The following is a 15,495-nucleotide window of genomic DNA, read 5'->3' as shown; positions in this document are numbered from 1 at the left end:
TTATCATTTTCCTTCCAACAAACAGACAGACACAGAAATCCTCCTCTTTGGAGGTAATTACTCTCTGAGCAAAGCCTGGTGTGGATTATAAACACCAGAGCAGATTGTTAAGTGAAGTAACCTCAGGTCCCTTTTCTTCCTCCTGGTTTTGAAACAGACTTCCTGTGTAATTCACTCAGCGACACTGAAACCACTCTGAAACCGCAATCTTACTAGTAAATGTGTAATTTGCAATATATATTTATTTATTATAGTAAAAATAGTGATTTTCATTTGGCTTCTTTTCATGTTTTGCAGTCTAGCAGATGTGCACAGGGAATATAAAGCTGAAGACACACACACCCTGTACGTCTTCTCTGATCTCATAAACCTGACAGATGTGATTCATCCGTGCCTGTTTACAGCCGTGCATTAATTTCCCCTCCCGTCCCTAACACAGTTTAGCCCAATTAACACAGTAGCTCTTTTACTAACAGTGCGAGGGGGAGATGTGCGTGTGTCAGAGCCGCAGTCGGCCACAGCCAAGCTCCCAACGAGAATCCAAAATGGAGGGACTGCTGTGAATACCAATTCCTTCCACTTCCCCTCTCTCAAGACGAGTGATAGTCTGCGCTCTCGCTCCGTTTCTCTCTTTCTGTTCGTTTTCTTTCACTCGGCTACATAAACACGTCGGCTCGGAGAGAGAGAGATGAGGAAACGGAAAACCATTTAGAAAATGCAGGAGTGCACGATTACAGGATTCATTGAGAGACATAACGGAGGTGAGAATGGATGAATTTGTATAATTTGGGGAAATCGCTAAAGATCCCCATTCAGGTTCGTGCAATCTGAAGGAAAATGTGAAGGAAATTCCATTTAATCTTCTTCCTGCCTGCAAGCGATTGCTCTTCCCCTTTAAGTTATAGTTGAGTTGTTCCTCCATATTTGGCCACACCCCTGGATATAATAATTTAAAAATACACAAGATACAGGGCAATAGCAGTAGGGTTAAGTTTCGTTACACATACTCGCCTGATGGATGGAATCACACCAATTTCCTGTAACTTCCCTTGCTTTATCAAATCAAATCAAATCAAATTTTATTTGTATAGCCCATATTCACAAATCACAATTTGTCTCATTGGGCTTTAACATGGTGTGACATCCTCTGTCCTTAACTTTCAACAAGAGTCAGGAAAAAGTACAAAAAAAACCTTTTAACAGGCAAAATATGTAGAAACCTCAGAGAGAGACACATGTGAGGATCCCTCTCCCAGGACGGACAGAAGTGCAACAGATGTCAAGTGTAGGAAAACGTCATCAAGATTAAAGTTTTTTAGCAGCATTGATGAGGGTAAACAATTTGAAGGATAACTTCAATACGGTATGTCAAGCAGTCCTGCTGCAATCATAGTGTCTGGTCAGCAATTTTGTGCTTTAAAAATCCAAATATCAACTGATCAGATCCTGAGGTTCATCTCCCTCCCTCCCTCCCTCCCTCCCGACGACTCCATGACTCCACATTTCCTGCCAGATCTGAAAGCGACTACAGGGATGAAGCCGCAGGACAGAGAAAAAGCCGTGTCTGGTTTGACTCGTCCTGCCTGCCGCTCGCCGGCCGTCGGGGGGGACGTGGACAGCAGCGTTACACGTGTGACACCAGAGTTAATGAAGACCGATTAGTGCTACGTGTATGTGCAGCCGCGGGGGGGGCAATGTTGAAAGATGATCAAACCAGTGTCTGTGTAATTAGTGGAAATACCCTTGGTTCAGTCCAAGAAGACGGCGAACAGGCATGGACGGACACTGACGGTGACCTACCCCCCCGATAAAACACACTTCCAAACACAAAGTAAAGTGATACAATGATGGATGGAGCGGTTCTGAATACGTGTCTGATATCAGGTTTTCTTTTTTTTTTTTTTTTTTTTTTTAAGACATGAAGCTTTTATTATAGGAAGTAAACGATGTAAAGATGATTGGAAGGAATTAAATGGATTTTATTTTTTTATTTTTTTCCTTTCAAGGAAGAGCAAGTTACAAATACAGTAAACCTAAGAAACAAGCAACCAAACAAAAGAATACAGATAAAAAAGAAATAAAATGAAAAAATAAAATAAAATAAGTTATATAAAATGACACACGGAACTAGATGGCACGCTAAATGGTAAATGGTAAAGGTTTTGTATTTATATAGCGCTTTTCTAGTCTGATGAAGACCACTCAAAGCTCTTTACAGTACAGTTTCACATTCACCCATTCACACACACATTCATACAGTGCATCTACTTGCAGCACTTTGTTATTCTATGGGGGGGCCATTTAGGGTTCAGCATCTTGCCCAAGGACACTTTGGCATGCAGATGGTTCAGACTGGGGATCGAACCGCCGACCTTCAGGTTAGAGGACAACCACTCTACCCCTTTACAATAATAAATTTGGGAATTGAGAATAAAGGTTTCATATTATGAGACTGAAGTCGTAACTGAGAAGAAAGTCATAATATCTTTCTTCAGAATAGTTCCTTTAGCAATCTTTTCAAAGTTATCTTACGATTAATGATGAGCCCAAAGATCGATATTTGTGAAAGTAAGATATAATATAACAGGATGCCACACATTCCTGAGGCTGATCTCTAAAATTACACTTAAAGTTATGAATTTATTCCCGTAATATTATAACTAGATGTCCCTACTATTCGTAGTTTCATAGTATATTTAAAATGAAACCAGGACAATTAAGTTAAATATTGGCAAGGGGTATTTAGTCAGTGGGTTGCTCAGTGGTTGAACAGCGGTACCCTGTCAAGGTTTTCTTTTGATTCGTTTAAAAAAATGTGATTCATTTAAAAGAAAAATCTAAATAATCACACAAGAGGTTGTTATTAGTTCCTGCAGCAACAACAGCCAAAGTTAAAAAGCTGATTATGTAAATGTGAAGTGCGCAGGTTCTGTTTCTGCCTCGTCCACCGCATCAGACTCGACTCCACTCACTTCACCGTGAGGAAGAGTCGCTCACCTTCGTCATAAAGGGCGTTTGAGGTGAACGCTGTCGTTTTCATGGCTCATTTTATCGCCCGCGTTGCCCCACTAATTTTAGGTTAATTCAGATCCCGAACGCTCGGACGAGGCGGCCAAGGAGGTTATTTAACGAGCGGATTGTGGCATGTTCTCGTCTGGACTCTCCGGCCGCCTGACCTAAATCCACAGGAGCAACTGTTGTGTTGGCTAAAGGCCGAGAGGAAGAAAACCAGAGCCTCCGAAACCGGCTGCTGCAAAGGCCCGGGAGAGAATCAACCAGTGAAGATCCTGTGGATAATGCTGAGATTTAGTGATTTAACTTCTTTGTCCTAGTTTCATTTTAAATATACTATGACACTACGAATAGTAGGGACATCTAGTAATAATATTACGGGAATAAATTCATAACTTTAGGTGTAGTTTTAGAGGAAGGATACAACAAGATCAGCCTCAGGAATGTGTGGCATCCTGTTAAATTATATCTTAGTTTCACAAATAACGATCTTTGGGCTCATCATAAATCATAAGATAACTTTGAAAAGATTGTTTAAGGAACTATTCTGAAGAAAGATGTTATGACTTTCTTCTCAGTTACGACTTCAGTCTCATAATATGAAACCTTTATTCTCAATTCTCGAATTTATTATTGTAATAATACTTGTTATATTATTCCCTAATCTCCGATTTTTCTTCTCCTATGTGACTCATCATACAAACCCTCTGTGCAGGAAAACAAATTCCTATGGACCGCATTGAATATGATTATTTACAGAAGCTGCACTCACCTGTTTATTCAGCTTGTTATGGAATCTTATTTGGACTCTTCTGCTTTCAATGTAGTGGCGCTGGCGTTTTTTTTTTTTTTTTCTGAATCCATACGACCTTAATATCTGCCGCGGTGCACGGGACAGGAAGTCATTGGGAAGGTCACCAGTTTGGCCGGCAGGACGCACAGAGGGGAGGAGCCTCAGCCTCTAATCCTCTTTAATTTGTTTTCAAATGAGGCTTTGGAATCCCAGCCGGGTCCCTCAGCAGAGATCACATGACAACGTGGGCTGGGACAGCTGTCTCCTCTTCTGGCAATTTTTAATACAGGTCTCCCCCCCCCCCCCTCCCACCCCCACCTCCACTCCGCAATGAATAATTCTGCTGCTGAGCTGAGTAGTTACTTCATGTGGATGTTAGTGCCGAAATATAAAAGAGGGGATGAAATTTCACATCGCACAAAAAGCATGGGAGTGCCGGTGCGGTTGTGTCGGGGGGGAGAAAAAAGGAAGAGGAAATGAAAGTGGGTGGGGGTGGACATGTGTGTGGTTTTGTTTTCGTCTTTATCAGCAGTCATGTGGCCTCCTCCTCCTCCTCCTCCTCCTCCTCCTCCTCCTCCTCCTCCTCCTCCTCCTCCTCCTCCTCCTCCTCCTCCTCCTAATCCTCCTCCTCCTCATCTTCCTCCTCCTCCTCCTCCTCCTCCTCCTCCTCCTCCGAATCTTCCCCATTCTCCTCCTCCTCCTCCTCCTCCTCCTCCTCCTCCTCCTCCTCCTCCTCCTCCTCCTCCTCCTCCTCCTCCTCCTCCTCCTCCTCCTCCTCCTCCTCCTCCTCCTCCTCCTCCAAATCTTCCCCATTCTCCTCCTCATCTTCCTCCTCCTCCTCCTCCTCCTCCTCCTCCTCCTCCTCTTCGTCCTCCTCCTCCTCCTCCTCCTCCTCCTCCTCCTCCTCCTCCTCCTCCTCCTCCTCCTCCTCCTCCTCCTCCTCCTCCTCCTCCTCCTCCTCCTCCTCCTCCTCCAGGAAACAAAGCTTGTAATTGGCTGTGGGATGTGTCTCTCCTTTGTTAGACGGTAAAGGTTGAGCCATGACAGGATGCTCTCCTCACCTCCAGCCACACGGAGGTGAACAGGATCAACGAGTGGAGGAGCCCGTTGGCCGGCGATTTCCATTGAAGTGATGAGGGGGGGGGGTGGGGGGGGGGGTTGAAAGCTGCTGAAACAAAGCATGCAGGCAGGGGGCTGGCGATGCGTTCAGGGGGCCGGCAAAGTCCTTTAATCCTCACCGCAGCGCTGGTAAAACGGCAAGCGAGTTTCATTTTGATCCCCCTCACCGGTTTGCTTCTGAGTGATGAACAAACCCCCCCCCCACACGCCTCTTAGGCCCTTTTGATGTCATATATCCAACCATGGATTCCGGGGCCGGACCGGTGCTGAGGCCCAGGGGCAACAGGTGGAGGGTCTTAGAGTCCGGTGAGCTCTCAGGCAGCTGATGCCTCGGTGCAGGTAATTCTCACCTTGTAAATGGATGAGGGAGCCGCAGTGTACGACTTGGAGTTGAGCTCGATACATCCGAGAGAAGAAGGGAGAAGGAGCGAGACGAGGGGCTGAAGTTTCCTTTCAATTATCGACTGTGTGCTTATGCGCCTGCCACTCTTTGAACTTTCGGGCGATACAGTAGATACAGTGATGAGTTTGTGTTGCTCTTCATCTGTGCCTCTTTTACATCTTCGCACTGTTGGGGCTTTAGGGTCACAACTTGTAAGTTACAAAAAACCTCATAAGTAAGATTGGGAAATCTTTTTTATTTCCTGTAGGTTTTGTCCCTTTAGTAACTGATCCTTCTCTCCTGTAAGATGTATAAGTTAGAAAAGTATAAACATTTTATTTCCCCTGTGCCGGCTCGTCGTGGGAACTGTCGGCTTTTCAATTTAATTGTGTGAGGTCTAAACCTCACTATGCAAAGTGCCTCGAGATAATGTGTGTTGTTATTCGGTGCTATACACATAAATATGAATTTAATATTATCAACAGCGGAAATGCCCCCAATACTCAAAAGCTAAAATGCCGGATCTGACATTTTTAGTTTCACCCAGATAACCAGATACATGAGTTGTTAACTTAGTATTTGTATCTGCTGATAAACAACAAGTATTAGAATAATTATGGGGAAGGAAAAACGGTTCCCAACAATCTCTTTATTACGACGTGATGCCTCTGCCCTTACAAGAGGTTTTAACAAACCTCTTGTGTTGTACTTTCTATACTTAGATATAATGAAGATGAGTTTGAAGTAGCGGTGACTCATTTCGAAGGCCGTTAGGTAAAAGAAATATATAATTAAATTCCAGAAATTCACAGAATCTTGTACATTTCTGTGAAAACAATCCCCAGTATCTTATATTAAGGTCATTTTTGACACTATTTCTTTCCTCTCTCCGTTTGTTCTCTCTTTTGAGAACACAAACTGGATTCTCCTCTTTTCTTTTGAGCCTTGACACTAAAATGGTTTGAATAAACTGTGCCGGCTGGTAATTTTCCATTTGGTGGTGTGGTTGACCGGGGTAAAGAGAGATGTTGTGAATAGTCAGTGAAACAACATGAAATACCTCCGGTGTAACGGCCACAATTCCGCCGTGATGAATTGACTCTGCAGTTCATGTTTCCCCCCGTGCGCCTGACGCGTTCCTCAAACCTCGGCGTTTGACATTCAGAACGACCATTTGTCCACACCGGCCCTTGTTCCCTGCCATTGCTCATGACCTGTGGTGATGCAGAGGTTCCACAGATTGAATGCACAAGCAGTGATTGATAACCCAGTGTGTCCGTCTCTGGGTTACCAGGACGACTTGCTTCCTTGGAAACAGCATCATGACTTCTTTTGAGGCCTTTATTAATGCGACTCCCGGGTCCTGTGTGACATTTCATTCCTCTCAGCTCTGGATTTGCAGTATTTATAACTAAGTAAATGGAAAATGCAAAGCTGCTTGGTCGTTTCAAGGGAAAAACCTCGGAACGGCTTTTGGAGCTGATGCATTCAAGAATATTCTTTTATGGTTTTGCATTAACAAGAACATCACCCTGTTTCCTTCCTGTCATGTTTCACATAAAAATTAATTTTGAAAAGGCAGCACATGTGTTGTTGCTGTCACATGATCCCTTTTCATGGCCCGACTTTTTAATTAAAACAGCACTTGAACCTTATTCAGTCGACAACAGTCTCCTTCAATTCCACCAAATTTCACACATTTATGAATATCAGTCCCCTGAATGAGCCAGATAAGTTTTTTTTACCAAGATCCACAAAATATTCTTCATCGCGATGTTAAAGAAAGGAAACAAATCCTTGTCCGTGTTTTGGAAATCTGTCCAGTGTTTTTTGTGTAATCTTGCCTCCAAACAAACGAACCAACAAACAAAGGGACAGGGGTGAAAACTTTGTAGCGTTTGTGTGTGTGTGTGTGTGTGTGTTTGTGTGTGTGTGATTATAACTTGGACTGTGACTTCTCTTCAACTATAAATGTGTTTACTTCATGTACAAACACCCACACTCATATTTCTATAAGCTTTTATGGAAATTGAGAAAAAAGTGAAAAATTCCACCTTGTTATTTGAAAAACAAGACTTCCTCCGACAGGTAAGACTGGTTGGATTTGAGAAGCGTGTTCTGTGTTTTTGCCGCAGGTGTCCGCTCCATTTCTCACTGGACACTTCGGCCACTTCCCACCTCGGCTCTTGTCTTGCAGCTGATTCACTTACAGCAGATTCACTGGACGGGACAGTATGAGTCAGACCACCTTTCTGTATTATTCCATCCTCAGTCGCTGCTCTCTATAATCCGGGGAACAGTTCATTCAGGCATTTGTCACGAGTTTGTTTAAACTGCAGTGAAATTCATACAAGCACCAAACAAACATTCCAGTTGCTCCTGTGGCCCCTTTCAAATACAAGAGACTAGTGTAATAAAAAAACCAATACAGCTGCACCATAAACTGGGAAAAAACACATTATCTCCTTTATTTACACCGACAGATCAGCAGACGACACAAACTGCATAAATCTGCAGCCTGGAAATCATGTTTCTATAGAGATAAACCTACAGAAGCAAATATGTTGTATGGAAAATGTAATCTGTGGCTATAGATTATTGTCAAAGGCCACAGTTTTGTTTTAGAAGAACAAAGCTGCACATTTATTAACGGCAGCGGATTTGCATGAAAATCAGAAAATCAGTATGAGAATCTCCGTCCACCACATAAACATATTGAGTCTTAAAATCAAACTTAATCAAACTCTGATTTTCAGCAACAGTGTCATTGGACGTGTTTGTCAGATAGTTTTTCTGATGTTAAATTCACGTTTTTGTGACTTGCCAATGATTTCCTCATTTCCTGTCCACGAGTATGACTTCGACTACAAGTGTTTTGCTTTTACAGTTTAGTTGTACATGAACAGAATGTCTCTCAGTGATGTTTGCCCTGCAGCACTTTGCCAGAAGGTTCTGCCTCCTCACTGTACTGCACCACCCCGAGTCTCCTCAGTCTAACTGTACAAGATGTGCAGGCTTCCTTCACAACACGGACTTGGTTTAGTCACTTGTTCATCAACTGCTGGAGATGACAGATAATAGGACTGACATTACATTACATTACTTCAAGATTACATAATTTACATGAATTTAAAGTGTTGCTCAAAGGCCATAGGTGAGGAATTCATCCAGACCAGTAAGTTTTATTTTGAAAACACATCAATGTGACCAGTCATTGACACTACTCCAAAATACTTTACTACTATTCAAAACTAGGGGGCGGTGTTTTAGTTTGAAAACAATCAACCACTTGCTTGCTTGAGTAAAATCACCTTTTCAATTCTTACTTAATTGTCACCATTGCTGTTGTTACATGGAAACACACGTGCCCATTGCGATTTGTGTTTTTAGTTTAAAAAAGGAACATTATATATCTAGCCTGTGTCTTGTGTGAGCACCACATACTTCTTAAAGTATCATCTTCACACAGATACATAACTTTCTGAATACCTACAGTACCTTCTTTTGTCAAAAAGCAGAAGTCGGACGTCTTCTCTGTAAATAGTTTGGCAGCCACATCACAAGGATTTCAAACCATTTCCTTCTCCTGGAGTGAATTTATATACGATGCAGACGGATCAGACTTAGGCAGGTGGAGAAGTGCAGAGTTTCAATATTCAAGCGAAAGATTTACTTCCTCTGACGTTTTATAAGGTTAGCTCTGTATCTATAAAAGTTACCAGGTATGACATTGTAATGAAAGTCTTTAACCAGGCAGGGAGATGGGTTTAATGTGCGGCACCACACACGTGTCATTGTTTCATGTGTATTGATCCAAACGCTTGTCGACACACAAATATCTGTTGCTCATAAAAACTCATTAATGTAATTGTGCATTTAAATAATCTCTGCTAGGCCTGCATGTCAGCAGAGTTTCACGTCTCATTGTTCAACAAGTAAAGTTTTTATTTGGTTGTCATGACAAACACATTATTCTCCTCTATTAAAAATATAAACACATACTGCTGTTAAAAACCTGAACCTGTCCGCCCCTGAGTTTTATGTTTTAGGGCCTTCGCTGGAATCTCACAGCCACAAAGTGAAAATTTCACTGTACCATCAAATATGCCTGTTGTAATCTTACCTCAGTGATAAAATGCAGAGCTCTGCAGAGAAGCCTGGACAAGACTTCAGCTGCTTCTGCTGCTGAGACCAGAGCATCTGCAATTCTTAAACAATTAAAACAAATACATATTTCACTCCAGGAATATGAATGAACAAATGCATTTGTGTGCATTCACACAGATTATATCAGTCTTTACAAATCTCCAGAGGAAACACACAAGCTAATGGCACATTTACCTGAACATTCAAGTTCCCAATTTGATTATCTTCACCACACATGGCTGCGTGTATCATCTATTCTTCCTGGTGTGGCCGAGGAGGGACCAGGCCTGTGAATCCCCGAAGAGTCAAGTTGGTTCACATTAAAAAAAACTGTGTCTTTTTGGACTGCAGCTTAGACGCATTATCAGCCTGATGGATGTGATAATTTAGGCCAGAAATAATCCAAGCAATTCCCTTAATTAAAAAACTGAAAACGCCATTTTAGCACGGAAATGAGGAGAAGCCTCACCCTTCTCTGTTGGTACGGCTCTGCAGTAGGAAGCACTGTAGGTGTGATGTATCAGCAGACGTTAAAACAGCTTATACAACAAATTCCTTTACCACAAAGGCGGTAGTTGGCTGTAAAGTATGCAACCGCGGCTGTAACGGTATAATGGGCCCTGTCACCGCAGCGGTAAACCACTTAGAGCCATTCAGGAAGATTTAGATGGCAAAACGACGCAAGCGAGGATAAATCAGGCCTAAATGATTGTGAAGACATTGATCAACAAGAGGAATACATTATAGGTGTGGGAGACAACTTTGAATGAGACAGAGACCACCGGGCGCCCCTCAGCTTCAGTGTCAGGGAAGAGATAGAAAAGCCAGGTGTGCGTTCAAACTTCTCCAAAATGTGGATTTAGACGGGATTTTCAGTTTGTTCCAATTTGCAAGCTCCCTGCTACAAACCTGTAACTCCTGCAGGCTGAGGAGTAACAGAAAATAGGATTCTTGATTTTGAAAAAATGTCATAGATCCGAAAACCCTGCACACCTGACATCGGACACAGTCTGAGTAGGTGAAGGCGCATTTTCCCAAGCTGCACCACCCAGTACAGGGATTACACCCCCTCAGGGGAAGATGTACAATACTGCACCACAAGGCAATTCACTCCTCACTGCACACACAAACACATCCTGGGGCACGTTCAACCTCAAAAACTGTGTTCGGCCTTTTGCTGCGGCTTCCAGGTTGAATGGACAGTTTACCCAGGAGTGGAGGTGCAACAGGATTTGTCCATTGTGTGATTAAAGGACAGACCTCCGCCCGTGGTTTACAGTTGTACATCGAGGTACAGTCATGCACAGACGGAGAAGAAGTGGAACACGGAAGGCGAAAGGGTCCGCCGCTTTCTAGGCCAGCTAACTGAGGCAGTGACACACACACACCGCTGCATCTGACTAACTCCACGTGGGCAGGCAGGCTGTGTTTCATCTCCGACTCTTCTCACCAGTGACGTGATAATTCCACACGCCTAAGGCCCCTTCAGAATGAGGACCCACTGATAGGGCTCCTTGTGATTGCTATCCACTGCAGCACCGTGGGCTTGTGGGGGGGCGGTGGATTACAGCGGACGGCCGCTGACACTCTTGAAGCCGAAGCGTGTCATTAAACAGTAAATCACTCTGATTGAAAAACGCATCAGCTCACCAGCTTTCTGTTTACAAAAGAAGACCTTCTCCGCAGGCGCAGATCGTGTTCGCGTCCAGAATAAATCACCGGCCAGTCATCGGGACTCTGCCTCCACGCAACACTCCCTGAGCTCAGCTTGCATGTACAGTGACAAATCACTAACCTGCGACGTGTGGACTCCGCTGACGCCCCACCCAAGGCGCTCCTTCATCCACAGTAAATGTCAACACCGTTAGTTTGTTTAAGACGATTCAATCATCATGACGATTCTCTACTTTCGCACCTTTAATCAAATTAGAGAAGCTGAATTGTTGGAGCACTATGAATTTGAATGTGGGGCAATTAATTAAGACGTAAGAACAAACTAATTTAGAGAATATCGCGCAAATATTTTAAGAAATAATAAAAGAAATTATCAATAACATATCGATGTAGTTTTTGTACATATGGGTACACGCCTACCTGTCGTCATCTTTGGTCACCGTCCTGACATTTGTTAGAAGTGAGGATGCAGCATCACAGGTAGATACAGTTTCACAACAGCCACCAATAAGCTGTCAAACAAATTGCCTGTGCTGCGCCTGTGAAGCTCCAACTGCCAGAGATGCCACATGGCCACATCTCAGCAAGGAAGCAAACTTGAATTGAAAACTGAAAGGGATGAAGATAAGAATATCAAAAAGAACAGAAACATATGCAGCAGCAGATAAATATGCCTGTTCACTAAATATGTAAATACAATGAGGACGAGTGGATTCACACTTTACAGAGATGAGCCGTGATAAGCTGTAAATCAAACCAAAGTGAAGTCGATCTGTTGGACGAGTTTATTGATCATTTCATCAGTAAAGTTTATTCAGTGACTCTTGTTCAGTGATAACATTGAAACACAATCAGTTTATTTCACCTCCATCTCACATGTGGAAAAGAAAAGAACAAATAATCAGCTCATTGATGAGGATCAGGATCAATACAGGTTATAAAACATCACAGAACCCGATTTCTACATTGATTTAGAAAACAACAGCAGCATTAGTTCTTTATCACCCATTCATGTCAGTGTTATTATATAATTCTGTCTTTACAAAGTGAGAAGTAAATATGTGTGATAAAGGAAGTTCAGATGTAAACACAGAATCTAAATCACTGCTTTTAATTAATCAAGTCTATTTGAGTTTACAGAACTCAGCTGTGTATCCAGGATAACAAACCACAACTCCAGCATAGAGAGGCTGAGTGAATGTGGTCTGGACTCTGTGGATGAGAGTCATGGTGTCAGAGATTCTGTAGAAGGACAGAACACCTGCACTGTGATCCAGGTACACTCCTACTCTGGAGGACAGAGGACCTGACACTGGAGTCTTGATACTGTTGTCATAAACGGTATAACTGTTACTATCACAAACTAACATCCAAGATTTATCATTGCATCCAAAGTTACATTCAAAAGTGTTTCCTGCTCTGCTGATATTCTTGTATGTGACTGCTACACAAACTCCTCCTCTCACCCTCATCTTCACCTCCCAGTAACAACGTCCAGTCATACTCTCTCTACTCAGGACCTGCCAACGATCCGTAAATCTGTCTGGGTGATTAGAATATGACTGTTGTTGACTCATAAATGTTACTTTTCTGTTTCCCTTAGATAATGACAGATATTTGTTTGCTGTGTTTGGATCCAGTGTGATTTCCTGTGAATATTTTAAGAAGTCAGCTCTGTTCTCTGGTTGTGGCAGTAAAACATCAACTCGAGACACAATCTGTAAAATCTTTGTCTCTGTCTCACTCAGAATGTCCTGTAGTTGACCTCTGACCTGTGACACAGCTGCTGTCACGTCCTCAAATTTCCTCAGAGGACGGATCCTGATGCTGGATAAGTGTGTAGATTCACTGAGTGGTGACAGTGAGGGGTAGTTGTGTAGAAGCTGGTTGTGATCCTCAGTGTCTGAGAGCTGCTTCAGTTCATGGTCTTTCCTCTTCAGCTCAGTGATCTCCTGCTCCAGTCTCTCCTGAAGCTCTCTGACTCGACTCACTTCAGTTTCCTGCTGGGATCTGATCTGCTGCCTCACATTAGAGCTTTTTTTCTCCAGCAGACGGATCAGCTCAGTGAAGATCTCCTCACTGTCCTCCACTGCTTTATCAGCAGAGCCATTGACGGCCTCCTCCTCCTGTTGAAGCAGCTTCACGTCTTTCTCAGTGTCCTGGACTCTCTGCTGGATTGTTTTTCTCCTCAGCCCGAGCTCTCTCTGCCTCTCAGTCTTTTCTGCTGAAGCTGACACTGTGTCGTGGTCTTTATGTTCATCCATAGAGCAGAGATAACAGATACACTGCTGATCAGTGCGGCAGAATATCTTCATCACCTCATCGTGACGAGAGCACATGTTCTCATGGAGCTTCTCGGAGGGCTCCACCAGCTTGTGCTTCTTAAATGGAGCTGACTGATGATGAGGCTGGAGGTGTTTTTCACAATAAGAGGCCAAACAAACCAAACAGGACTTGAGAGCTTTCAGTTTTGTCCCAGTGCAGACATCACAGGCCACATCTTCAGGTCCAGCATAGCAGTGATCAGCAGGAGCAGCTTGGAGTTCAGTCTTCTTCAGCTCCTCCACTAAATCAGCTAACATGGTGTTTCTCACCAGGACAGGCCTCGGTGTGAAGGTCTGTCTACACTGAGGGCAGCTGTAGCTTCCTCTCTCCTCCTCTTTGTCCCAGTGGGTGTTAATACAGCTCTTACAGTAGCTGTGTCCACAGCCAGTAGTCACCGGATCCCTCAGTAGATCCAGACAGATCGAACAGGAGAATCTTTCTCTGTCCAGTTGATTTTCTTGCTGCGCCATCTCAGCTGCTGCCAGTGACTGTCTAACACGTTCACTTCCTCTGAACACAAACAGATCTCTGCTCCTCCCCCTCTCGTTCACTCCCTGCAGTGACTCAGCTCCCACAGTTCACAGCTTGTTGTTCACTGGTCCTTACATGTATACGCCTGTGAAGGGAGGAGACACAGACATTTCCTGACTGGGAGGAGCTGGTTGTGTTTGAGGAAGAAGTTGTTGGTTTTTCAGGATTGACTGCATTTCACAGCGGCCTGTTTACACCTGGTGGTAGGAGGAGCTTTCAGTGAGAGGCAGGGTGTGTTATCCTTCTTTCACAACATACAGTAACAACTACAATCTAATAGATGCATTTAATAATAATCAGAGGTCTGATTTATTTCCCTGAAGGAGGTTATGTTTTGTTTTTGAAGCATTACTCAAAAACTAGCAGGCAGATGAACACAATACTTGGTGGAAGGATTACGATATGAGTGTGGAAAGAGCTCATACAAAGTTTGGTGCACATCTGAATAAATGGGTGGAGTTTGTTTCCACAGAATTCATATTGGGTATCGGTGTGTATGTGTGTGTGTGGGGGGTGTATTCATGTCTATGAAGTTGGTTCTCATGAGCAATAGATTCAGAGACAGGCTCACATGGGACATGGGCCTAGACCATTTTCTTAAGCGAGAGAGAGATTTCACTAATTTCCTGGGTAATATTTAATTCACCTTGATGGAACGAAATCAGACATATTGACTGTGAATGTGTGCAAGTAGGTACTGCAGAGTTAAAGTGGATTATTGGCTCCTGGCATTGGAGAATATCGAGCAAACATTTTAAAGAAATGTCAGATCATCAATTAATACCATATCGATGTAGTTTTTGTACATATGGGTACACGCCTACCTGTCGTCATCTTTGGTCACCACCCTGACATTTGATAGAAGTGAGAATGCAGCATCACAGGTAGATACAGTTTCACAACAGCCACCAATAAGCTGTCAAACAAGCTGCTTGTGCTGCGCCTGTGAAGCTCCGGCTGCCAGAGATGCCACATGACCATATCTCAGCAAGAAAGCAAATGTGCATTGAAAACTCAAATGGATGAAGATAAGAATATCAAAAAGAACAGAAACCTACGCAGCAGCAGATAAATATGCCTGTTCACTAAATATGTAAATACAATGAGGACAAGTGGATTCACACTTTACAGAGATGAGCCGTGATAAACTGTAAATAAAACCAAAGTGAAGTCGATCTGTTGGACAAGTTGACGAGTTTATTGATAATTTAATCAGTACAGTTTGTTCAATGACTCTTGTTCAGTGATATCATGGAAACACAATCAGTTTGTTTCACCTCCATCTCACATGTTGAAAAGAAAATAACAAATAATCAGCTCATTGACGAGGATCAGGATCAATACAGGTTATAAAACATCACAGAACCCGATTTCTACATTGATTTAGAAAACAACAGCAACATTAGTTCTTTAAAACACATTCATGTCAGTGTAATTATAAATTTCTGCCTTTACAAAGTGAGAAGTAAATATGTGTGATAAAGGAAGTTCAGATTTAAACACATAATCTAAA

At 43.0% G+C, this 15,495-nt stretch overlaps 2 protein-coding genes across 2 annotated transcripts in view; one reads left to right on the top strand and one right to left on the bottom strand.

Annotated features, from left to right (window-relative positions):
- The window catches only part of igsf21a (immunoglobin superfamily, member 21a), a 195,064-nt gene that overhangs the window by 43,750 nt on the left and 135,819 nt on the right, over positions 1 to 15,495 (top strand). The gene's annotated exons all lie outside the window — the stretch shown is intronic.
- Positions 12,251 to 13,921, bottom strand: LOC133000613 (tripartite motif-containing protein 16-like). The gene has a single exon (XM_061070559.1). The coding sequence runs from the start codon at positions 13,919 to 13,921 to the stop codon at positions 12,251 to 12,253; it is 1,671 nt and encodes a 556-aa protein (XP_060926542.1).

This window comes from Limanda limanda, chromosome 4 (assembly GCF_963576545.1).
Source record: "Limanda limanda chromosome 4, fLimLim1.1, whole genome shotgun sequence".
NCBI classification, from domain to species: Eukaryota; Metazoa; Chordata; class Actinopteri; order Pleuronectiformes; family Pleuronectidae; genus Limanda; species Limanda limanda.
Note: the sequence above shows the minus strand (reverse complement) of the source record. Positions and strands in the feature narration are given on the sequence as shown.